Source organism: Puma concolor, chromosome A1 (genome assembly GCF_028749965.1).
Source record: "Puma concolor isolate L17-30 chromosome A1, mPumCon1.1.hap2, whole genome shotgun sequence".
Classification (NCBI taxonomy): domain Eukaryota; kingdom Metazoa; phylum Chordata; class Mammalia; order Carnivora; family Felidae; genus Puma; species Puma concolor.
The window spans coordinates 161448236-161474546 of record NC_141667.1 but is presented as its reverse complement, the minus strand read 5'-3'; the positions used below and the strand labels follow the sequence as shown (position 1 = coordinate 161474546).

Below are 26311 nucleotides of genomic sequence, written 5' to 3'. Positions count from 1 at the left end.
GTCTCCTAAGGCTGCTGGTGGAGTCCGCTGACTGCTGACCCCCAGCCTGCATGGTTGCCTGGTCGTGCCTGCCTACGTCCCGACTACAGCCTGGGCCCTCGCCGTCTAGGTGACTCAAGATGAGACAACTCCCAGTCTCCACCCAGCACCTAATAAGGGACCCAGCCATGAGGCCTTGGTGCCGCCTGGCTGAAGGCCAGCTGGGTCCACCGAAAGGACACAGTGAAGGAAGAGGGAGGGGTGCTTCTGGAGAGAGCCCATGTCACCTGCACTCATAGCAGCTTGTTGTCAATGTCAGCACCTGCGCTGACCCCACGCATGCCAGAGCCCCCCGGGGGCACCCTGCCCTCCTCTCTGGGGAGGACACACAGGCGGGCTCTGCTTGTCGCCCCAGGAGCAGAGGAGGGTCCCAGGGCAGAGCCTGCACAACAGGAGCGGCCACGCCCACCCGTTCCCGCCGCGTGTCCTCACCTGCAGGCAGGCCCACCCACACGCTGAGATCATTTCTAGCCTTGGGCAACGGGTTTCTAAGGAAGCATTGGCTCATGCAACCTTGGCTGGGTGCTAGCCCTCATTCCTGGCTCTGGGGCCCCCCGCCAGGGAGCCAGGCCTGGTCCTGGAAGGTGCAGTAGACCTCATGAACACGTCACTGAATCCCCCCAGCAGACCTGGGGCACGGTCATTATTGTCCCCGCTCCGTGCAGAGCGTGCTACAGTTCAGCAAAGTCAGGCCACTTCCCTGCCCGGCCCCTGCCCCCTGCCACATCGCCAATTCTTCTGGCCAGCCTCTTCCGGGCCTCCCCGGGGCTGCTCTTCTGCAACTCCGACACCTCGCATGCCTCCCTTCTTTGGGCCGCCTGTAGGTGTCCTAAGCGCCGGTGATGTAACTCGGGAAAGCGTCTGGGCCTCCCGCACTCCCTGTGGCCGCCAGCAGCCCGCCCCGTTGTGCCTGATTCCTGCTTTAGGGGTCCGCCAGCCAGTCCCGCGGCTCAGCGCCCCAGCCCCAGGTCGTCTCGTCAGTAGCGATTCTGTGTGGAAAACACCCCTAGACCTCCGGCTGCAGGGCAAGAGAGGGTGGAGACGTTGGCCCGTCGTTGCTCGTAAAAACATACAAGTATGTAACGTCACGTGGCTCGTGGCCGATGACTAGGGGAGGCCTCCCGGGACGTCTGCTGGGCAGGTGAGTCAGCAGGGGTGACGCTGTCCCGCAGGTATTCGCTTGGCCCGAAGTCAGCCTAGACCATCACCCTGAGAGACCGGCGCATTTTCTGCCCTTTAAACTCATCCTGGCCCTTCCGGTTCTGTTTCCAGCGCAGCGCCCTCCCCTCCTCCTGTATTCCCTGAGCCCCCAGCCCCATGAGGACAGGCCAGCTCTGGAACCAGCTGGAGTCTGAAACAGGCCCCTGGAGTTGTTGGCTTTACGTGGGTCCGCACTTTTGCCCGTCATTTATTTCACCGCCTCTACCTGGTGACAGTCCCAGGACCATTCCGGAGTGGCACGTCTATCCTGGGTGCCCTTGAAATGCTTTTAACAAAGGAAACTGAATGGGCCGCGTTTCCCACCCGGCTTACAGGGAAGGAGGGCTTTGTTCGGTGTGGAGTGGCTGTGGTCCGCGTTTCCTCTGCCATATGCTTTGGCTTGCTAATACCATGTTGGAATTATTTCCTTAATTTCTAAAGCTGCATGTGCGGAAATGGCTTATATTTCCTGTTTTGATAAACTAATAGAATTTTACTGGGAACCTTGTTCCCAAGTTGGCTTTCTTCTTTGTTTTGGGCCTCTTTTTGGATTAAAAGGGTAATTCTATAAAGTCAAGCTTGACCAGACTTGTGACAAAAACAAAGACTTGTATAGATTTTTTTTTTTACCTTAAATATGAAAAAGGACTACTTTTTTTTCTGCAGTAAGGAATGTCTGTCTTCTGTGTCTGTTAGACTGGGTTATTCAGTAGCCCCCTGCACAGGAAGCCTGGGTTCGATGCTGGGGGCAGTCCGGCGGTAAAATATCTGTAAATTCCCTACAGAGACTTGCTCTTTTTGGCTGGAGGTATATTGGCTGAGAAAGACTTTCTTGGACAAGAAGTTTCTTGGAATATGTGGAGGACAAAATATTCTTTGTTTTAGGACAAGTGAGTTTTGTTCTTGGGTCTTCATATAAATTTGGTTAATACTCATTTCTTATGTGCAATTTGAGAACAATGCCCAGCATTTTTTCTTGTTTCATTTGTAAATATTGTATCAACCTTACACAAGACTCACATCTGCAGAAACCTGGATCTGTGTCCGCGGGTTTGCTCCCTTAATATACGTGGACGGTTCACACTGATGGTTACAGAAATAGCTGGTCTTCAAGAGTCCAACTCTTTTGTGTGTTTTATTTCCTGGCATTCAGATTGTTATTTAAACCTATTTTTAAATGTCCTAAATATGAGGACAAATCTGCCACTGGGAGAAGTGAGAAAAGCCATTTTCTCGATGGTTAGAAGGGGGGCGCTCCTCAGACACCTCCAGAAGAATGTGTCTGTTGGGCTGGGCGGTAGAAGAAAGCCTTTCCTCTCTGCCTGATGCTATGTGATACCCAGGGAAGGTAGCATGGTTCTCCGTTCCCCTGATGTGAGTCGATTGCTCAGATAAGAGGCCAGGCCAGCCGCACATGGGACCGGATGTTCCCTTAATCCCACAGCTGTGTCTACACATACCTACTCCAACGAGACTGGGTTCCATTTATAGATGGCAGAGAAGTCTGTTGGCAGCCACAGAGCCCGTGGCTCAAGGCAAGAAATTCTCTGCTTGAACCTGATAGATGCCGGATCCAGGAAGCTGGAAACTGGCCTTCTTAGAAGGTTCCGTGACCCCTCTTCTCCCAGAGACAAAAGACACCCCAAGGAATGGATCTTGCACAGAGGGGGATTTGGATGTGTCTAGGATGAACTGAAGGGCCATGCAAATACACATATTTTTAAATCTGTCTAAATGGAATGATGCCAAAATGGAGATAAGGTTCTGAAGAAAAGAATTCCCATATAAAAAGCTGACCAAAAAGAAATCTCTTGCTCAGAGGCCTCCACGTTGCCCCCAGGAGCAATGTCAGTGGCATTCCACTTGAGCAGACTATCCAAGGTTTCTAGAAAATTTATCTGTGCCTTTACATTGCCAATTGGCTCTTAGGCATTCCAGGTCATTTGTAATTCCTAGAATTTCTAGTTAGCACAATAAGGCTGGCTACCAGTTCAGGGCAGGGTAAATTTCAGAAGAGAAGAGTCTAACAGGATGTTCTGCATAAGGAAGAGAGAACTGAATGTCTTTCTGGCACTGTGATGGATGAGGAGCTCAGCTACCGAGCCCTGAGTGCCCAGAGCCTCCCTGAACGGGCCCCAGGTGGCTGGGGTCAGAGGGAGTCTGGGGATGGCACTCTTCTAGAACAACATGCCTGAGTCCACTTTGGGTGTGGAAGCATGGAACCCGTGGGGAATATGCTTCCTGCTCCACTGGAGGGCGTGGCTTCACGGGAGGCCGCTGCAACATGGAGAGTGTGTTGGAAAGCGGGTCCTGATGCAGGACCTCTGAGGTGGAGCCTGCGTTCCTAAGTAGTGCCCAGGCGACACGGGCACTGTGTCCACAGAACACGCTGAGGTACTGAGGGTCCAGATGGGGACGGTAGCATTTCAAGTGCGGGCTGATCGCCTCTTAGACGTTACATCTAAGGCAAGAGGTGGGAGTCCCAGCCTGCAATCTATCAACCCCCTTTCCACACCCCTGCCCCGCCCACCCTGTGGCGTGGGCCCAATACAGCCCCACGGAAGGAGCCCGGCTAAGTCAGGTTCCTCTGTGACCGTGACCGTGACTGGGCCTCCCTGACTCTTCCTCCCACAGCCCCTCTTCTTCATGGCACTCGCCATAGTTTAAAGTATGTAGGCTCCCTTGCTTGTTCACTGAATTTTCTTGTCAACTGGTGCGCGTCGTCTATTCCCCACTTTACACCCATGGCCCATCGCCGTGCTAGGCCCAGAGTAAGCCTTCGGAGAAGAATGAAGGAAGGAACCAATGAGTGGATTTAAACTATCTCCAGGCCCCCTCCTGTGGTCATGTTTACCAGGAATTGGGGGGGTGGGAGCTCTCTCACTGCTGCAGCTGAGGGAGGGGGTTTCCCTGATCCCTCCAAGCTGGGAGGCACATGGCACCGGCTCCTGTGTGGTTCTGGAGCCTGGGAGGGGGCAGTTTCTGCGTGAGTACGAGGACGCGTGAACGTGTGCGTGTCAGATTCAGGCATTCTCAAGGGGGTGGAGGCCCTTCCCGGTTTGTGTGGATCTTCACCATAACTGGTCCCATTTGCGAGTCCTGCTCTGCCCGGGGATGAAGGACGTCCAGACAAGCTCAGCTGAGTGGGTGTAACGTGCTCCATGACAGTGGACACTTTCCACACCTCAAGCAGGGTCCCCAGGAGCCTCCTGGCCCTGGGAGCAGCGTCTCCTCTGTGGACGTTGAGATGGTGAGTGCAGTGACAGGCACAGCTGCAGGGGGCCGTAAGGGGCGGGGGGCAGGGTGCGGAAATCTTGCTGTACAGAATGGCGCCCATGGGAATTCAGACTTGACGTGAGAATTTACCTGATGGTCCCCAGGAATCTCGGAGCCACAGACAGAAAGCATGACCTCCTAGAGACACTGAGTTTGAAGGCCTAGACCCAGACCAACCTGCCATCTTCAAGGGTGGTGGACAGACTCTTGAGTTGAGTGCGTGGTCAGGGGAAACTGGCCATCTTTACCAGGGAGGTGACAGGAAGGATCGTGGTTCGTCTCTGAGTTGCATTGAGCATTTGAATCAAGGCGGCGACCCAAGGGCTCGGAGCATGGGCAGCGGCTGGTGGGAGCCCTTCATGTTCTTCTGTTCGGGGACATAGACAGAGGACCCACGCAGCAGTTCACAGACTCTTTATCCAGGGTCCTCAGGAGGGCATTCATATCCTGAGAATGTTTCGGAGCCCACATCCCGTCAGGGAATACCAAGGCTCAGGTCTGAAACTTGTTCAGTGTCTAAGAGACGTCTGGAGCACACGCTGTGCTCTAATAAATCCTTGTGTGCATCCTGGAGTCTGACACTCCAGTTGGTGGTACTTGGAGCTCTTAGATACCAGGATTCATGAGGTTCCCTCTGCAGGATGTGCAAGATGCCAGGTGTCGATGGGAAAATACACACACTCACGCACACCACATCACATCACACACACAGGCACACGGGGCTGGAATCTCCATGATGGAAGTTGGCTGTGGCTTGTACAGGGAGGCCTGCCTCTCCATGACCTATCATTCCTCACCTCCTGAGACAGGGTACCCGAGCCATGGCACACGGTTGAGGAAGTGTCAAGATTGGGAGTTATCATACCTACAAGCCCCAGCTCCAAAGCAAAGCGGCGCTATCGAATTTCAAGCAGGTTATGAAGAACTCACCTCTGTAACTAAGTCCAGTGTCTATCCTAAGCCTAGGACAGAAAGTCTGTTAGATCGATTCAAAACCTTCAAAATCATTTCAACCGTTGATTTATATCCAGGGATTTGGCAAGTGGCCTTAAAATCAAAATTAAAAATAGCCTCTGAAATACCAGATGGAGAATGTAAGTTTATGCTTCACCCTTCAGACTGAGGAGTCCCCCTACCCTTTCCAGACAACTGGCAAATGAATTACTGTGTGAACCAGGGACACCTGCCAAGCCACCTATTCACATCCCAGTCGTATGTAATACAAAGCAGAAATGTGGTGACCCCTCTAGACGTCTCCCTTTGGCATTCAGGGTAATCCGTAAAACCGATGGCTTAGCAGGGAGCTGGACTGACAAAAACCAAATATTCAAAATCGTGGGATTTTAAAATGAGCCCCACTAGAGACGAACATTGAAGCCATAAAAAAAAAAATGGCAAATACCTAGAAACATACTTTGAGGGCCTAGAAGGATTTTAAATGTGTTTACTTTTACACTGTGGAACTCAAGCTGTTCTCACAGGAAGATAAGCAAGGGATCCAAAAGGCTTCGAGGTGTTGGTCTGAGATTCTCAGATTTGTTTGAATCCTTCAGAGTAGTGACTGATGCATCAGAGACTAGAGTAGGTAAAGGGCTGTTGGAGGGACACAAGATCCCTCTCGTAGAAAGTTGCTAGCCCTGGAAAGGAATTTATCATGTCTACAAAAAGAGCATTGAGTAGTTATTGTGATCTTGGGTAAACTCCAGCCAGATGGTTTTGAGTCAGAGTTCACTTGTGTGCCCGTCCAAGGCTGCGTGTCCAGGAAGACTGTCACAGACTAGCAGATGTCACAGAGGTGGCCAGGCAACACCGTGTGCCTTTCCATATGAGTATCAGTATCAAGCCAGGAATGGGGAAGATTCTGGCTGACGCTCTAGCACAAGAAACAGAAAGCTTAATGGAGGGAGTCCCCAGGTGACCATCCTGGTTAGTCATTGAGACTTAACTTAGAAGAGAATGGGACAGATGTGGCAAAACGCTCTTGTACGTAAAGTTGGAACGATCTGTTTTCTGGGGACTGTTGCGTGCATGGTAAAGTTTGGCTTGGCGCTCACCGGAAGCCGACCACTTCCAGAGCCCCTGGAGTATCAGTGCCTGCCAGCCGGGCAGTCTGGCCCAGGGTGACATGACAGACAGGGACTCCCCTGCTTGCTGCCACTGTAACTCACCTGTCATGCAGATGGGAAAGACAGGGCTTATCAGGAAGGGGAGGGAAGAGGTCAACCTAATTGTCATGTCCGTCCCACTCAAAATGTTTAGTACTGTCAGTGGTCTGAAAGGAAGGGCTCAGACATGGTCCAAAGTCCAAGTCCTTTCTTTACCTGAAATACTGAGATCAAGGGCAAGAAATGCCATGGAATCCCATTAGAATTGTCCAGGCACAGAGCTCCCTGACTTACTCACTCACTTCATTGAAGAGTTCTGTCTTGGCATCTGACAAAAAGTCTGCGAAATCCTCGTGAAAGCCCCTTCCCTCCATCCCCTCCTCCCCCTGCAGACCAATGGGTCTCACAGAACAAAGGGACGGGTTGTCCTCTGCTGGCGCCACCGGGGATGTCGAGAACCTCTGCGGCAGAGGTGAGGGTTTGCACCTCCTGACAGGTGTGTTTGCGAGGTCCCCCTCCCCATCGGAAGCCCCTCTCCCTTTAGTTCGGCAGAATCCCTGGTGTATGATGGAGGCCCAGCATTGAAGGTAGCCCAATCCTGCTCACCCTGAACCCCCCTCCTCTGGGATGCACACCCCACATTTCCCAGAGAACGAAGGGCCGCCTCCTGTGCGCCTGAGTTCCTCCTTCACTCTGAACTACTTAACAGAGTGTCCTTACAGGCTCACTTCACACGGAATCCCTGCACTCAGGGAATGTTCTCCCTGACTGTCGAGACCCAGGACGTAGCTCGGCATCTGGCATTTATCACCTTTAAAAGGCACAGTGACCATAGAAGGCACAACACCAAGAGGGACCCTCATGTAAATTCTGGAGTCTGGGCGGTGAGGACTCATCACTGCAGGCTCATCGACTGTGACAAATGTGCCACTCTGCAGGGGAAAGTTGATAGTGGGGAGGATGCATTGGGGGGAAGGGGAGGAGGGGGAGACAAGAAATCTCTGTACCTTTTGCTGTGGGCCTAAAACTGCTCTAAAAATTAAAGTCTATTTGCTTATTTTTATTTTTTTAAGTTTATTTATTTATTTTGAGAGAGTGGGGGGGAGGGGCAGAGAGAGAGAGAGAGAGAGAGAGAGAATGAATCCCAAGCAGGCTCCGTGACGGCAGCACAGAGCCAGACGTGGGGCTAGAGCTCACGAACTGTGAGATCAAGGCCTGATTCAAGACCAAGAGTCAGACACTCAGTGGACTGAGCCCCCCCAGGCGCCCCGAAGTCTGTTTGTTCTGAATAAAGACCGCATGGCCGGAGTTGGACCTCCTCTCAGCAGATGCTGTTGTGACACCCGCTGTAGCCGATGGTGTTTGGACTAACGTTTTCTTCATGTTATTCTTGCAGGGCGTGAAGAAGTTCGACGTGCCCTGCGGGGGCAGAGACTGTAGCGGGGGCTGCCAGTGTTTCCCTGAGAAAGGAGGGCGGGTAAGTCACAGCGTCACCATCAACCTCTCTTCCTTATACTTGCGCCTAAACCCAAGCGCCTTAAACCGCGTGATTAAGTCAATCGCATACTTTGCTGAGAAGTTTAACACAGACGTGTTCTTCCGTATCGGAACAAGCAATGATACGAGGCAAAGTCTGGTCAATTTATGCCACTTCCCGCACAAATTGAGAACAATCATAACTTTCTTACACATCTTTTCTCTTATTAATTGTTACGAAGGGCGTCTTCTACTTGTGAGATTGTATATACACGTGTGTGTTACGTAAAGCAGACATGGTTGTGTCTCCCCCCTCACGGTATAGATATTCTGATATTCTAGAGGGCACAAGCATCCTGCCATGGAGAATAAGTCTCCCTTTTAAAATCATTCCACTCATCCCCTGAATGTCCTTTCTGTAGTGCGTTTCATCGGATGAGTCAGGGAAAAAAGGTCACCCCGCATCGGAACCCGAAATACGGACTGATACTGGGTTCCGTATGTCGAAGTGACTGGCTTTCCCGTTGCCATTAAAGCTGATGCTTGGGTCTTGGCATTACTGATTTCAAAAAGAGATTGTTTATATTTATCTGTGCAAGCCCATTTTCGCGTGGGGACCATATAGCGTTTTATGACACTGAGTGTTTTGAGGCTTCACGTCTTGGGATCGTGTTTCCCTGTGGGGCTCCTGCTCGTCCGCCAGGGGCCAGGTCGTGAGAGGCAGCTGGGACGTGTTGCCTGCATTCCCTTTTGCTGTGGAGTCAGATCTGACAGTGCTCCTCGGGCGTTCCAAATGCGTCTCCCCACCCCGAATCCTGAAGTCAGTGCTGACGGTCCCCACTCTCCACTCCCACACCCCAGAGGGAGGACGCGCCTCAGCAGAGCTCGGTGGGGCCAGTCTGCGGCTGGCTGGACGTCGTGCCCTCTCCTACCCGAGTCCCCTCCACAAGTCAAACATGTAAAATCTGTGATTGATAAGGAACCCCTTCACAAAGGTGCTGGTCTCACTACCGTGGGACTGACTAACCATCCTCTCAGGGCTGAAGACCGCCATAGAGGAGGCTTCTTGTCACTCGCCCAGAGCTTCCGTCCCTACATGCTATGTCCTTCATGAGTTATGGTCCTCAAGACAGTTGTTGCTGTTGTTGACTCAGTAAAATTTCCTCTGCTTGGAATGGGGACATCGTGCTTTAAAAATTGTTAATCAAGCAAGGGATGCCTGGGTGGTTCAGTTGGTTAAGCCTCCAACTCTTGGTTCTGGCTCAGGCCATGATCTCACATGAGTTCACGGGATTGAGCCCCATGTCCAGCTCTGCACGGTCAGCATGGAGCCTGCTTGGGATTCTCTCCCTCCCTCTCTCTCTGTCCCTTCCCTGCTCTCACATGCGTGTGCACTCTTTCTCAAAATAAATAAATAAACTGAAAAATAAAAAAAGATTTGCTAATCAAAGATTACACATCAGCATTGAACAAGGATTAAGTATTTTTTAAACATATGGAAGCCATTTCATGAGATTGAAACCCCCTGGGTCCATTGCTATCGGTTTTCCCAGTGCCGCTTCCGGGTCAGGGATGACCATTGCCTGACGCAGAGCTTCCCCTCCCCAGGGCCCAGCCTGGCCCGGCCGAATATGGGCAAGGGGAAGATACATTAATGGTTTACAAATATCTATGGGACTTGCCTGTGTAAGAGGGAATTCAACTCCAGAGAGACACTCCAGAGAGACTCTGCATTTTTCTCCACGTGATCAGCCAAACAGAACCCACACAGAGCAGAAGGTTACTTTTTCACTTTTTATGATTGCTTAATGCAGAACCAATATGGTAACATTTCCCATAACAGTTTTATGCAAATTTTGTTCTTCGGTAAAGATAGTTTGTTCTGATTATTATTTTTTTAAATTCAAGGATAACTAACATACAGTCTCTGTTAGTTGCGGGTGTACAATATAATGATTTAACAATTCTACGCATTTCTCTGTGCTCAGTCCCCTTTATCTGTCTCACCCCTCCCCCACCCACCTCCTCTGGCGACCACCAGTTTGTTCTCTGTATTTAAGGGTCTGCGTTTTTTTTTGTTTGCCTCTTTTTTTTGTTTGTTTGCTCATTTGTTTCCTAAATTCCACGTGAGTGAGCTCATACAGCATTCGTCTTTCTCCAGCTGACTTATGTCACTTAGCATTGTATTTTATTTTACTGTGCAGGACCATCTACGTAGTTATGTGCTCTTATGGAACGCCAGGGGTCTTCTCAGTGTGGTTATGAGGAGGGGGGATTTCTAAGGGTCCCTAGGTCTCTCTAAGTCAGTAAGTTGGCACTGAGAGCTTTTAATTTATCATCATCCCTCATCCACAGCATAGCCTGACAGTGTTTCTGTACGTGACCAAGTAGATAATTGACCCCTTCCAGTTAATTTGGTTAACGCGAGTAATCCAGAGCCCCGAGTGAGTTTGACCTGCCTCTAATTCTTCAGACAGATTATGATAACATTAAGATGAGATGTGACAGCTGTGTGAGTATTCCTCAAGAGACAGAGCCATGTGGTAGCCCACTTTGGGGCCTGGCCTGTGGGACCCACCACACGTAGCGTTCAGGCTGCATTTGCCCCCCTCTTCACACTGCCCAGCCCTCCACGCTGCAGTGGACCTTACAGATACAAGTTGGGTTGTCTTAGTCAGCTCCGGGGCTGCCCCGGTGACCCAGGTGTGCCACTGGATACTAGTCAACAAGGTGATAGACAGCCTAATGGTCAATGGGAAGAAAAAAGTTACAGAGGAGAGAGAAATGGCACCATTTATCATGTTCTGTGGGGTGAGCCTGTATTAGTGGAGATACCTGTTGTTAGAACAATTACGTCTACCTCATTAGTGTGCTTGCTAAGGCGCGGTACCCGTTTCAGTTCCAGAAGCCTGGTGTATGTACACTAAATACTTGTTAATTAACAAATTTACCCAGATGTGTTCCTGTAGACGGCAGGGCTATTTCTGTCTTACTCTCGGATTGATAATATTTTTTAAAAGTAATGTCATGCATAAAAATAGCAGTTGGACAGAGTCTGCTGTTAGAGAGCTGAGTGCATACTTTGTTCTTTCCCACAGCTCCCCCAGGGTCCCTTGCCATATATTTTCCCCACGGCACTTCTGGAGCACAGATGACAATGCCTCGCTGCAGAGCTCTGTGCTCCCTGGGCCCTGGGCAGCCCGGCCTTATATGGGCACAGGGTAGAGTTCACTTGTTCCTCACCATGGTGACAGCCGACATCAGAAGCTGTATGTTACTGGATAACTTTTGGACTTGAAGCAGAAATCACAAACGTACTGTGGATTCTGATTCCGAATGAATTCTCATGTTACCGAATGAATAAGCTCAGTGTGAAACGTGTGCAGCTTCCCCAGCCCTCGCTGGGGGCTGGTGGGTCATAGCAGAGAGAAGACTGTTTCTCGCAGGCAGGGCCGTCCAGCCCTATGGAAAAACTATGCCACCAGCTGCCGGGGTGTGGAGGGCAGGAATTGCAGCCCCACTCTTCACTCCCTGGGCAGAGCTGGGAGGTGTGGAGGGGTGCTCTGGGCCCTGTTCCCTAGTTCACACGTCAGGGAAGGAGAACAGTGACCTGGGGCGGGGGGCAGGGGGGTGGTAAGTGACCTGCTCCAGTGTGGTCCAGAACACAAGTCAAGTCTTCAGACTTCGATGAGTAATCTTTTGTGCCTGCCTCTTCCCAGATGGTAGCCTACATGGAGGAGATTCTCTGCGGATGGAAGGAAAGGACACAGGCCAAATGAAAGGGGTCCTGGCCCTCTCTCTGCATGAGTTAGGATGCTCTGGTCAGTTCTCCACCCTTCCCTTCAGTGGTTCAGTGAGGGAAGCAGAACTTTGAGAAAAGAACTGGTACTTTTTTTTAAAGTTTATTTATTTTGAGAGAGTGAGAGCAGGGCAGGGGCAGAGAGAGGAAGAGAGAGAGAATCCCAAGCAGGCTCTGTGCTATCAGGGCAGAGCCCGATTCAGGGCTTGATGTCACAAACAATGAGATCATGACCTGAGCCGAAATCAAGAATCAGACGCTTAACCGACAGAGCCACCCAGGCGCCGCTAAATGAATTGATAATTTATTGCTGTTTGAGGGTCTGTATATAAAATAAACTATTGGATACCTGGGTGGCTCAGTCAGTTGAGCATCCGACTTCAGCTCAGGTCATGATCTCAGGGACCGTGAGTTTGAGCCCCACGTTGGGCTCTCTGCTGTCAGTGTGGAGCCTGCTTGGGATTCTCTGTCTCCCTCTCTCTCTCTCTGCCCCTCCCAGCTCGTGTTCTCTCTCTCTCTCTCTCTCTCTCTCTCTCTCTCTCTCTCTCTCTCTCTGAAAAATAAATAAATAAACATTAAAAAATACAATAAACGATTGTGTATATATTGGAGTCATTAAAAGTTGTAAGTCCTGACTCACCGATATCGTACAGGGTGACGGGCACAAAGGAAGCCGGCCAACTAACTTCTCCGAGCCCTCTGCCGCCAGTGGTCCTACGGTCACTGGCCCCAGACACAGCTGCCCAGCCCCTTCGCCTGTTTCTAGTCGTTTTACTCTTTCTTCCTTCATATATTTTATGTTTTTCTTTCTTTCACGGGGTGGAAGTCTGTTGGATGGAAAGCATTAGAGTTCATTTCTGTCACAGAACTTCCATCAGAACAGCGGGATCCACCGGGTGATACAAAAATCACTAGTAGAGACAACAGTGAGGAGAGCCGGTGAGGCATCCGACTCAACAAATAAAGACATCTTTGTCTTTGCTCATTAACTTACCCAGAGGTTGTGAAATTCTCAGGTTTTTCCAACAGAGGTCAGTTTTAATTCATTTTTTCAGTTCCTTAGACAGGCTCGTGTTCCCCCCAGCCCTTTGACTTTTGACCATAAACTCGGGTCAGATAGCTTACTGCAGCTTTTTCATGGCATCGGCCTTCACAGGGCACCTGTTTCCCCAGACAATCAGATATTTTAGAGATTGGTAAGCACCAAGACGCTGTTAGGTCCAAATTGTTTGGAATTACGGAGATGGTCGGGCTGCGGTGAGAAAAAGAGAACCCACAGCTTTGGTTCCCAGAGCTCTGTCCTCAGCCCCTGCTTGAGGACATTGGCATCCCTGCCCCCCTCCGCCACTCAGCACTCAGCCACGCGCTCGCCCCCCATGGGCCTGACAGCACCAACCACGGGACCAGAGATGAGCCCCTCGCGTGCACGGTAGCGATGGCTCGCACCAAGCTGTGTGTAGCTGCTGCGTGTAGCTGCTGCGTGTTTTCATGCAGCCAGGAGTTTCCCACAGTCTGCGGGTCCCCGGACTGGAGTCAAAGTATGAGTAAACAATTCTTAACCTCACAAGATTCCATACGTTCGACAATGTAAATCAAAGTGAAAGAAACCAGAGAGATGCCGAGTGAAAGGGGAAGCAGGGAAGAGTGGCCGGGGGACTCTGGCAGGGGGTAGCAGGGAGCAGGTGCCCTGCGACAGTGGAAAGGTTCATTGTCTTTGGCCACTTGCTGTCAGCTCAGAGGAGCAGCGACCAAGAGATGAAGGGAAGCAGAGCCCTGGCCCCCAGGGACAGGGGTAGAAGGACGTAGAGCAGCTACGAGCCACAGGCGATTGACAAGATCTTCTCTGTAAGGTGAGCTGCAGTCTTGCTGATAAGAGTACCTTCTATCCTGCGTTGCAGACCGTAAACCTTCCCCTTAAATGTGAGTAGACAGGACTGCAAAATACTATGGAATTTCCTCTCTGAAATGGCTCGCTACAAGTCTGAAAAGCGGGTAGAGCAACGCAGTGCTATGGAGACATCTTCAGTTCGGAGCGTGTGTGCTGTACGTGGTCCACGCCCGGGTTTCCGTGGCAACGTGGCCATCACCTTTGCTCCCCGAAGATGCTCGCATGTGTGGGATCAGAACGTTGGTGCCGCTATGGCAAACGTCTGTTCAGACCAGCTGCTGTTTTCCTGGTACTTTCTCATGGCACACTCAGTACCTTTAACAGAAGTGGCCTCCAGGGGCGCCTAGGTGGCTCAGTCACTTGAGCGTCTGACTTCGGCTCAGGTCATGATCTCACTGTCTGTGAGGTCAAGCCCCGCATCAGGCTCTGTGCTGACAGCTCGGAGCCTGGAGCCTGCTTTGGATTCTGTGTCTTCCTCTCTCTCTGCCCCCCCCCACTCTCTCGCTCCCTCTCTCGCTCTCTCTCAAAAGTAAATAAACATTTAAAAAAATTAGAATCCACCTCCAATGTTTTATGAACTATCACAATCCAGAAAAGACAACGAATTATTCAGAACCAGCCAGGACATGACCTGGGTGCTAGGCTTTTGTAATACCTGTCCACACATGGGTCTCACCTGCTTTCAAAATCGTGTGCTACTTTTAGCGTGCTGTTGGAACAGTGGTGTGGTTCTGGCTCATCTGATGCTACAGTAGCTGCAGCATCTCAATTACGTGGTTATTTTCTGCAGTGAAACTAGTATTGCAGCAGGTGTAGACAGGGTCCACCTAACTTGTAGATCACAGGTAGTGATGTGCTTTTATGTTTGCCATCATGAGAAAAACCCCGCTTCCTTTTAGCCATGGAGGTTGGTATGTCTTCAACACTCAAACATGCACTGTGTACCATCTATGAACAAGGCACTTGTCTAAGAGAAAGGGGTGCATGAGTGAACAGGGGGGTCCCCTGAACAGCAGGGGCGAAGACCCCAAAGTAAGGGTGTGCCCTGAGTGCTTAAGGGGCAGCAAGGGGAGACACTGGTGCAAGGCCAGGTCCAACAGTAAAGGTCAGGGGCGGCGAGAAGATTGTGTCCAAGTCTTAGGGAGATGAGAAACCATTTGAGGGATGTCCTTAGAGAAGTCATGTAACTTATAACTCAAGTCACAGAGCCCTTCATATGGGGAGGCTGGTGAGGTTCGTGTTTTGGTGATCTAGTCTACTCAAAGAAAATACCATGAAATAGTAGATTATACACAGCCGTAGTTGGAAACTAGAACTTGAAAACCAAAGTATTCGTTTGACACACAGCGATTACATACCTACCACACACCAGGTCCCGTCTTGGCACCGGGAATACAGAAGTAAACAAAGCAATCAATATCCCTAATCTTTTGGAGCTTTCTAGCCCCGTGATCTCCAAAAGAACTTTCTGCAGAGATGGAAATGTTCTATATCTATGCTGTCCATCCTGGCTACTTGAGCATTTAAAATGTAGTTAGAGGGGCGCCTGGGTGGCGCAGTTGGTTAAGCGTCTGACTTCAGCCAGTTCACGATCTCGCAGTCCATGAGTTCGAGCCCCGCGTCAGGCTCTGGGCTGATGGCTCGGAGCCTGGAGCCTGTTTCCGATTCTGTGTCTCCCTCTCTCTCTGCCCCTCCCCCGTTCATGCTCTGTCTCTCTCTGTCCCAAAAATAAATAAACGTTGAAAAAAAAAATTAAAAAAAAATAAAAATAAAAAAATAAAATGTAGTTAGAGAAATTTTAGATTTTATTTAATTTTAGTTAACAAAAATTCAAATTGAATAGGTCCCATGGCTTCCATATTGAAGATCACAGTTCTAGGGAGTACGGAGGTGGAGAGTAGGAGAGACAATGAACTCACTGTGAATCTATAGGAATGTTCTAGATATCAAATCCTAGACAAAAATAAAGCACAATATAAAGTCAGGGTTTTGTGAAAGTAAGACCAAGATTGCAACTTGCTTATATCTTACTAAAAGCATGTTATCTCAAAAATATAGAGACCCATGAGCAGGGCACATTGGAAGTGGTGTCTGTACCGAACATGATTCATCACATCCTCGACCTTGCCCAAGCCTCAGGGAAACCTGCATTTCCAGCGTGAGCTCTGGTCAGGGCCTCCCCTTCTAGAAACTCCTTGTCTAGCTGCTTTGGTGCAGGAGACCTTTGCTCACCCAGCCCTCAGCTTTGGAACATCAGGCTATTCTCGCTGTCTTTCTGGCAAGATCAAGTAAGCATTTTCTTAAAGCAGGGCTTTCAGTAAACTGTGTCAAAACGCGTTAGTGGTGCAGCTGGAGAAGAGAGATACGGTTACGTGGCTCAGGCCCACTCCCCATCTTACCTGGCCCAAGATGGTAATTGTTTCATTTTGCAAGGACCATTATGACAGGTAGTCAGGATTTGACAGAAAACGGGCCCGTTGGGAGCTCATCCAAAAGGAAAAATACATTATTCAGATCATAAAAAGACAAAATTTAATACCGCCTTGCTGAATGGATTCAGAGAACATCATTCTGGACAGAATCTCCTGGTTGAAAGTCAGTGCTTAGAGAAAACACATGTTTTCGTCACCATCGAAATCATCATGGTCTTTATCCCCAGGACAAACTATCCTGGGTTGTTTCCTACCAGTAAAATATGTTGTTAAATAATGGGAACCATGAAAGTCACTGGTGAAAATTAACCACAGTGGTCGTGGCCTAGCATTTATCAACCTCAACAGAAATGGCCATGATACAACTGCTGATGGGGAGCAGATACTTGACAGATGATGGAGTCAGCAGAGAACACATTTGCAAGCAGGAGCGGTACATGTTCAGTGATGAATAATGAAGCATTGGCCCATCAGATGTCTTTAGTACCTGAGTGCAAAGGAAGAATTGTAAAGGTCTTCCTACTTGATTCATCCATTTCTCCCTCTTCCAATGAACACTGTACACAAACACACCCAAAAAATCACGTGGGCAGCTCGTGCCACATTGCGTGGCACATTGTCGCCACACTGTGGTCTTGAGTGTCCAGGTGTTGCCCATGAAAGATGGCTGCCTTGGTGCCACAGACACCACAAATCTTCCACGAAGCGTCTGTTACTCTGGAAACACTGCGGGGAGGTGACGCCCACTATCTCGTTCTGAGAGAACCACACATCCAAACGTTCCCCTCGGAATTTACACCTAAATGCACAAAGCGTAGAGTAGACATTCTCAGAGCCCACGCAGAAGAGGGAGCCACGTTGAGAGAAAACCTTTTTTTTTTTTTTTGTACATAGGTGGGTCTCTGTTCCCCAACCCTTTAGACCTTAACTGTGATCAGATTTTGTGTGTATGTAGAAAGTATGGTTTCTGCAGAAGCACAAAATTGGCCCTGCGAGGTCCACCGGCTGGTCGGAGCGGGTGGAGGAGCCCCCAGGAGCTTCCCATGAATTCTGGGTGGTGGCCTGAGCCAGCGGAAGCTCAGGGACCCAGCCCGTCCCTGCCAGCCTCTGGCACTTAGGGTGGCGACCCAATAATTAAGTGGGCGCTGGTCCAGAGCTGACCATCCTGGGGAAATGGCCTTTCATGGCTTTAAGGAAAATATCACATCAGTCCATAGCCAGGATGATGATGGTAGTAACGATTTTGTGTCTTGATTGAAAATCTCACACAGATGCCAATAGATGGCTGATAAACTGGGAGAGACAAATAAATATTTCTACTGTTCTAGAACCTAACCAAACCAAAGCTCTGCCTTCAGAAATCCTTCGTTTTTCCTACCTCCTGATGGAATGTTTTGACAAGTATAGCATTAAAGCATTTCCCCTCTCTGTTACAGAAAGAACACCAGTCTTCAAAGAACTTTGTTTTGTTTTATTCACTTCCAATTCATTCTAAGTAAACAATTGCAGGATTTCTGAAATGACCAGAGCAAGGTTGTTACCAAGCATGATCTGCTTTCTGAAAGCAAGTCTGAAAACAGAAATGTTTGCTCTGAGTTGGTCATCTGTCTACACAGGGGAAGAGAGGGCCTCACATGGCCTGGTCTAGTCTTCGTGTGCCGAAAGCATGCGTGTCGCACCTGCCCACTGTGGTTTCGTCTCAAAGTGCTTCCCAAGTGAGCTATCTGACCAGAGGCTCCGTGTGCTTGCGTCGTAGTACTCAGACATCACACTGCTTCCATAGCAAAGAGAAAACCAGTAGGTCGCATGGCAAAGTTTTGAAAATACTTTTTGTTTTCTTCCAGAGATAGTTAAATAGTAACCAGAGAATAATGGCAGAAGTGACCAGACGAGGGGCGCCTGGGTGGCGCAGTCGGTTAAGCGTCCGACTTCAGCCAGGTCACGATCTCGCGGTCCGTGAGTTCGAGCCCCGCGTCGGGCTCTGGGCTGATGGCTCGGAGCCTGGAGCCTGTTTCCGATTCTGTGTCTCCCTCTCTCTCTGCCCCTCCCCCGTTCATGCTCTGTCTCTCTCTGTCCCAAAAATAAATAAACGTTGAAAAAAAAAATTAAAAAAAAAAAAAAAAAAAAAGAAGTGACCAGACGAACTCTTCCTACACACACTTTCCTCACTGAGGGGCCTTCAGAATGTGCTGCCTAAATGGACACATACTTGGGGGGTGCCCTGGGAAGAAGGAAATCAGGGTCATCTCATCTCTGCTTTGTGTTCTTCCTTTTAAATCAGAAGGAACCACCCTTGTCCTTCAAAGTCACAGGCAGAGATACTGTACTCATCACTGGCATTCGGGTGAGCAGAAGATCAATTTATTTCTGACAGCTTTTAGGCATTTCAAATTTTTCTTAAGAAACCGCCCAACCTGAGGTCCCAAACAGCCTGTGATTCTGAGCCCTCTGGCATCCCACCCAAGTTAGCACATTGTGGTGTAGACAACCAAATCATTCAAGTCGTCAGATGTCTGACTCATATGGGAAGCACAAAGCAGGCCTTCAAAAGGGCATATGTCCCCACTGATGAGAAAGGTCAAAATATCCCTGTCCCTTCCCTCTCTGTGTCCAGCCTAAAAGTTTAAATTCTGGAAGAATGAAGCAGGAACAGCCGCCCCAGTAACGCAATACAGACCTTGTATTGAGGACAGTTTCCTCCTGAGCCACTGTGAGGGCATTAAAAATCCCGCCATAGGAACAAAAGTTTTTGTATCCAAAACACTGTTGGGATGGATAATTCCTAAAGGATTGGAACCAGAAAGCGGTGGGGGAGACAAAACAAAATGGAAGTGAAATGGAAGTCATTAATGCTGGGCAAATAATATCTTTGGCCTAATAGTCCTCGGCTGCCTTGTCAGTGTTGATGTTTTTTATTAAATTGTTGTCTTTGCAAGGCACTGTAACTACTCTTCAAACCTAAAGTCTGTTTTAAATAAAGAAACAGAAGGACGAATGAGTTCTATGGTGAGCCTGGTCTCAGTAATAAAAATTAAAGCACTGGCATGTTTCAGCTCTGCATGGTAGTAATTATTTTCTTTTAAAAAAAAATATACTTTAAGTGGCGATAATGGCATTTTTAAAGGCTTGTGAAGATAGTGCTCGTATTTCAAAAGAACCCTAATGTCCAGATCAGTTTTTATGCATCGCACCCAGATTTAGCATCTGTCAACAAAAGTAGCGTTTCTCAGATTTGGTTAAAAAAACACGTTGCCAGAGCCTTTGAGGATGCACATGTCTGCAAGGAGATAGAACAAAATTAACAGAATTCTGTGATTCTCTGAGGAGCAGTTCTCTTTTTTATGTTGCTTTTAACATCCTGCTCGTCAGCCCAGCCTAGAGAGGAGGCAGGTCTCGTGCCCAAGCAGCCCGGGGGGCACCAGGGCGAGACTCACGAGCAAGCCTGTCACAGTTCAGGCCACATCTCTGCAGTCTGAAGGAGGAGAGAACTGACCAGGAGCCCAGACAATTCAAGCAGAACCCTGAAACATGAGGCCAGGCTTCCTGTGTTTGGAGCCTGGGGGTGAATTCCTCATCCTTTAACACCTGATATTTTACAAATATTTGTGTTTCTCTCCATAGAATGATAGAATTACAGGTGTAGTATGTTGACAAGTTTTGTCCCTGGTGTCACACCCAGGAAAAAGAGAAGAGGGCATCTGAGATTGATGGCAGCCTGTTCTGTTCTTGGGTGTTAAAAAAAAAACAAAAAACAAAAAAACCCACCTCAGAGTAGATTTATATGTGTCCAGAGTAAAGCACATGTTAAAAACTCCATTAATGAAAAGTGTAGTATATTACTGCAAAAGAAAAGAATCTAAGTCCTAACCAAAAGTTGAACCAAAAAAGTTCAGCTCTCCCCCAAGATCAGAGTTTTCCTTTGAGACTTGCAGAGAACAGTGAGACCCACTTAAAGTTTCAAGACAGTAAGATTCATTCCGTAAGCTTCACTTAAAAGAGACCCAGTGGTTGACATACCACTGACAAGAAGTTGAATTGAGCCTGTTTGAGCCCCTAGGATATTTCTTTCTGTGCCTTGTGTACTTCACATTTTTTGTAAGAGTTGATCCCTCCTGTAGCTGGTGTTTTTCATGAGTTTGTTTTGCCCTGAAAGAGTGGATTTTGAAAGCAAGAGATGCCAGGATGGTGACATCAGCCTGCTTCTCAAGTGTTGTACAGGAGGTTAACTTAAGATCATCCTGGAAAGGTAGACTTAGTCTCTGCAAGTCACAGAAGAAAGTTCTGTTAGTGCCACAACTGTGTTATATACGTAAACAGTCATTTTTAAGCAGTCAGTCAAACTAGAGGCAAGGAGAAAGAGGTTGAACTAAGTAATAGCATTAGGGTGTTTAATTTGAAATCCAAGAAGGCTGAGGTAACACATGTGCTATAGCATAGCTGTATGGGGAGTTTCGTATGAGTGTCAGCCATCATCAGATGACAAAAATTTGTGCCCTCGAAGAGAGCACTGTTGGACACTACTGACAAGTGGTTTGCCAACCAGAACCCCATCACAGCACATGAGAGGTGGCCCTGCACTGGGGTGTGTGCTGTAGTTGTTACCACCAGAGCTCTTGAGGATGCTGCCCTGGACAAAAGCTTAGCTTTGATACGTGCCCGTGTCCCTGCAGGAAGGAGCCCTCCCTTGATCGCACCCAAGCATACACACAAGCATGGATGCGCCAGATGTCAGTGCCCACACACCACTCCAGCCCAAGCCCCTCTGACCCCAGTGAGCTTTCCCTTCCTGCATCCCTTTACCAGCCCCCAGTCAAATCTCCTTCTCCCCCACATCTACTGATCTGAGCAAGATTACAGGAAAGCACACGATCTCCTAACCTTTTTCATATTAAACTATCATGTGTTGCATAAACTGGGTCCCTGACTTCCTGACCCATTGCTTGTGTGAAGATGGTCTCCTAAGTTTCTCCCTTTCCTCCTTCAGTCCTGGAGCAGCTGCCTGACCCAAGTGAGTGCTTGGAGCTATTTCCTCTCTGGATCTGGATACTATGCTTCTGAACCCCACCATAAAATCCTGTCACCCCTTTGTTACCAAACACATTCTTGCATGGGCTCACAAGGGATATACTTCTCCCCCCAAATCCATTTTTTATGTAAGTTTTTTGTCACGTTCCTTTTTGGTTTTGCTTTTTGACTATCAGCCTTCCATGTGTAGAATTAATTTTTATTTTTTTTATTTTTTTTATTTTTTTTTCAACGTTTTATTTTTATTTTTGGGACAGAGAGAGACAGAGCATGAACGGGGGAGGGGCAGAGAGAGAGGGAGACACAGAATCGGAAACAGGCTCCAGGCTCCGAGCCATCAGCCCAGAGCCCGACGCGGGGCTCGAACTCACGGACCGCGAGATCGTGACCTGGCTGAAGTCGGACGCTTAACCGACTGCGCCACCCAGGCGCCCCTAGAATTAATTTTTAAACCCCAATCCAAGGTTTTACTTTGATTGCTGTGAAGTTGTTACAAGATACAGCCAGCATTTCCGACTTGGGGATGGGGACACACAGGCGTTCTCCTGCCCCGGGTCTCTGTCCCTCCTACTTGTCCAGTACTGAGCTAATTCAAACACAGACATTCCATGAAGATGGCTAGTAACCAAAAAGGAGATTTCTAAATGTTAATTGCCGCTGGTATTTTTAGGACTTTTTATTTTGAGGATAGCATCGATGAAAAGGGGTATGTAGCCATCTGCATACCCTTGAGTAGAATAATCAGACTAAGGAAGTAAACAAAAAGAACTTTGTGGATGAAAATGAACTCCTTAATTCCAGAAGATTAAAAAGACTTCTTTAGTAGAAGGAAATAAAATTTAACAAAACGGTTGCCCTTCAAAAATGTCAGTTATCTTGGAAGGAAAGATGAGTAATGGAAATCCCATGTGGATCAGAAAGATGAATAGATTAGTCCCATGAAACTAGCATTGACAGAGGGCGAGGGGCCCTGTACCGCCACCCCACACCCCTTTCCAGCAGACATGGGGGCCGTCTGAGAAAGCTTCCAGGATAGGATCATTCTTCTTAGAATTAACATATAAAAGATTCCAAAAATAACCCCAGGATTTTGAAATATGCACATTATCTGTGTGTGTACATATGCGTATGCACATTTACGGATTTTCATTTAGTGTATTTTATGTTTATTAAATACATATTTTATGTGTGCATGTTTCCAGGAAAAAAAGCATTTTGCTATCATAGAAAACCCTTTATCACATGCTCAACATGGGATTTTAGTTATTTTTAGCATTTAATCTTATCTCACAAATTGAAATGAAGTCTGGCATGTATTTTGAATACCCTGAAACTTTATTAGAATACACTATTGCCTTTTTACATTTGTCAGGCTTTTATATCAAACCTAGTCCTGATGTTCCTAAACTCTAGGCACAAGAATTGATTATTTTTGACAACATCGGGTATTTAAATCTGCTTCTCCTTTGGGTGTGAATATCCCCTGTCCTTTGGGAGACATGGTGGGGGGGGGGGGTGTCACTGTCACAGGGGAGAACGCTAGAATCCAACTTTCCTCCTCTGGACTGACGTTCGCCGTTCCAGGAATTCAGTCGTTCCCATCCCCACCCATATGCCCCAGTGATCTCTATATTCTGCTGGCTGTGCGTCAACAGGAACTCCCAGAATAAACCGGCAGGGAGTTGGCGCGCAGATAGGAAGGGAGGCAGGGCCTGGGGGCACAGCCAGGACCACACTCCCACCCCAGGCAGCTGGGGGGATTCCCTCACCTTCTGCTTTGTTTTTAGAGAAGGATGCTACATCCTACTCTGGGAGTTTCCAAGCGTCCTTACTGTATTTCACGGAAATTTAGAACATAAAAGAAACACGTACAATTGGATATTTCAAGAAGTTCTGGACAAGGGTGCCATTGATTTTCCCTGAGCCAGACACCCTGGGGCCCCACAGAGCACCGTGGAGGTGGTTCCTTTGGCAGGGGGGCCACAGACCCTCGCCCGGGGTGGGGTCACGCACAAAGAGAAACACTTTCCCAAAACCTCTCCACAGACGTTTTTTTGTCCTAAAAAAGATAATAACATTTCTGTCTCTGCAGACCAAGTCAGATTGACCCGTTTTTCCTCCCTGTGAATCGTAAGCTATTTCAGAATCAGTGAGCCTCCTTCTGACAGGTCAGGGCAAGGATGGGAAAAAGTGCCATTTTAATCAAAATAATTAGTGTTCTGTTGTTTGAAGTTCAGAGGCATCTTACTGTTTGTATGTAATTGTGATTCATTTCTAACATGTGCTATTTCTGGAAGGCACGTAAGCTTTTTTTTTTTTTTTTCATCTATAACGATCTTTTCTCCTATTACCAACAGAGGTAACCTGAAAAGACAAAATGTCCTATTTAAAGTACACTTATTCTTGCACTGATATTTTTCCACAATGCTTTAAGTCTCATCTTGTGGCCACTCTCGCAAAGCACATGAAATAACCATTAGTATCTTGTTCCATTTTTTTTTTCTAAATAGCAGGTGTTTCCTATGCCTTTTTGGCAGGTTTTGTTGTTTGTCTTTTGTTTGTGTGTCTCAATTTCCCATTGTCTGGGGTGTGCACAATGCCTGTTATGGAAGATTATTGTTCTGGTTCACATGGTTTTACTTCCAACCTTTGGTGTGCATTCCTGTTGTGTGTTGGCCACTATGGAGCAATCTACTCCATTTTTGAATAGCCATATGGTTTAGTGACTAAACATTTATTTTGGGATGCATAGTGTTTCTCAGAGGTGGGATGTCCACTACCTGTTTTTGCAATTAACAAAAGAATCCTGATGACCTAACCCTCCCCCCGCCACGGGATCAGCTAATCACAGATATGGAGCAGCCATCACCCTCAAAGCACTGTACTGAGAAATTCCGTAACATGTTGGATTTAAACAAAGGGCTTCACTCTCTCCTGTCTCTGTGTGTGGCTTCAGTACACCCGCGGGGTTTCCCAGGCTGAGAATCATGCTTTCCCATAGAGCCACAGCTCACAGAGCCTTGCCATGCAGAGCTTGAGGACTCTGGGAATCTGCGGTACCCCTGAAATTCTAACTCTGCTGAATTTTGTATGAAAGTCTGTCACATCTTAACGCCTCCATCATTCAGCATCTGTTAAATCAGCTTCTTCCTATCTCTGTGATTTTTTTTTTACCACTTTTTAACTGTAAATTGATGAGGCACATGCTAAGGTAAGCATCCCTTCTATTTTTACTCTTGTGGATTCTAGAGTTCTTCAAGGACATAACGTAGCACTTGACAGAGATTTTGTGTGTCTGCACCATAGACTACAGAATTTGGAATAACTCCTCAAATTACCCAGCTTGAGAGTTTGCAACTGGACTGAAGTTTTATTAATAAGACAGTTGTATCGTATTCAAATTTAGCACATGCTGTGCGTGAAAGGAAAACACAGAAAATGGGGCCCAGTTGGGTCACCATGTGTTATGATGGTGCCCGGCACACACTGATGGCTTACGTTGGGCGAGGTGCTTGCTAAGTGTTTTGCATTCATTAATTCACAGTCCTTCCAAGAGCCTGTGATGTGGCCCCTGGTGTGTGTTGAGGAAATCAAATGGAGAACAATGAAGTGAGCTGTCCAAAGTTCCATCGTTAGAGTTGAGGAAACCAAATCAGAAGCCCATCCAGGAGTCCGTACTCTTGACTTTTCCTGAAGGGCCTCCTTTAAAATCTGGGTATGAGGTTGCACATTTGAAACTCAGTTGTTCCTAATTATCTTTTCTTCTTCAACCTATAATTTCTGCATCAACGATTTCTTTTTCTAAACAAAACCACGAAGCCAGAGAAGAAACAAAAATATATAAAGCCACAATTTTGTAAATTAAAAATCCATCCTTTCCACATCTGCTTGCGTTTATGCTCTCTCTCTCTTCTCCTCTGGAGGCAGCTCTGTTCCATGAATTGGCAGATCTCCTATTTGAAAACCAGCAGGCTCTCCAAATATGGCAAATGTTCTCCTCATTTCCCTCAGCACCAGCTGCCCTGCTCCCACCCGGTTCCGCCCCCCTGCTCCTCTCAGTGTTCACCCGCCCCACCCGACTCTTGTAACCTTGTCCTGATTACACCACCAGAGTTCCATTAAATGCATGGTTTTCTGTCCTCTTCGGAAGCATTCCCAAAGTTCAAGAACCCCCTGAATGGACTGGAAGTTTTTTAAGACTATTCTTAGTAGATCAAGGGGTGATATTAAGCAGCTCTGCCAATAAACCTCCTTGTAGCATTGTTCCGTCCCAGAATGCATTCATATAAGCCCTGGTTTTAAGCCCTTTTCCTTCTAGAGCCCTTTCACGTCGGGACCTACCTACTCACGCGGGGCCTATGGAAGACATCCCACGGTACAAGAAAATGCGGTGTCCGTGCACTGCAGCGTTCACTCTGAGATGTAACGTGGTCTTAGTATGTGGGAGTGAGAAGGGCAGGTAAAAGTCTTCACTTTGGAGTCAATTTCCGGCTCTACTGCTTATGTCTGTAGACCCTGGGGGACTCACATATACTCCTTGGCCTTCAATTTCTTCCTCTGTAAAGTAGGATAGTAATACCCACCCGAGGTAGTTCGAAAGAGGTAATATTCTTCAATACTTAAATAAATGTCCAGTGTCTGGCATGCTCTCAGTGTTCAACAAACGGTGGATATTACCGTGGATGTGTTACTTCTCCCTGGCGTCCTCATTATCATGGAAAATGTGAGTCAACTGGATATGGCTGGGGGTGGCTGGCTTTCTGGGTGAACATCCTTACGGTTAGCCCTGTGCCGTCAGGAGGGGTGGAACACCTGGGCCGCTGGAAACAGCAGTACTTGATCACAGGAAGAGCTTTCAAAAGAAGCCCCAGTGGCCACCTCTTCAGAGAATCACCACCCCCCCCCCCACACACACACACACACACACACCTGGTTCTGCTTCGATCATGGAGAGATTCATCAAGTTGAGCTCAACTTGGTGAAGCAATACTAAAACTTCAGGTGATAGAAAAACATGTTCAAGAAGATAAAATTGGTGCCCCTGGGTGTCTCAGTCAGTTGAGTGTCCAAC

At 48.0% G+C, this 26311-nt stretch overlaps 1 protein-coding gene across 2 annotated transcripts in view; it reads left to right on the top strand.

Annotated features, from left to right (window-relative positions):
• Positions 1-26311, top strand: part of COL4A2 (collagen type IV alpha 2 chain) — a 174253-nt gene that overhangs the window by 39021 nt on the left and 108921 nt on the right. For both annotated transcript variants that reach the window (XM_086708425.1, XM_086708424.1), the window contains exon 4: positions 8017-8097. In XM_086708425.1, coding sequence (XP_086564551.1) covers positions 8017-8097 — 81 coding nt within the window. The remainder of the gene's footprint in view (positions 1-8016; positions 8098-26311) is intronic.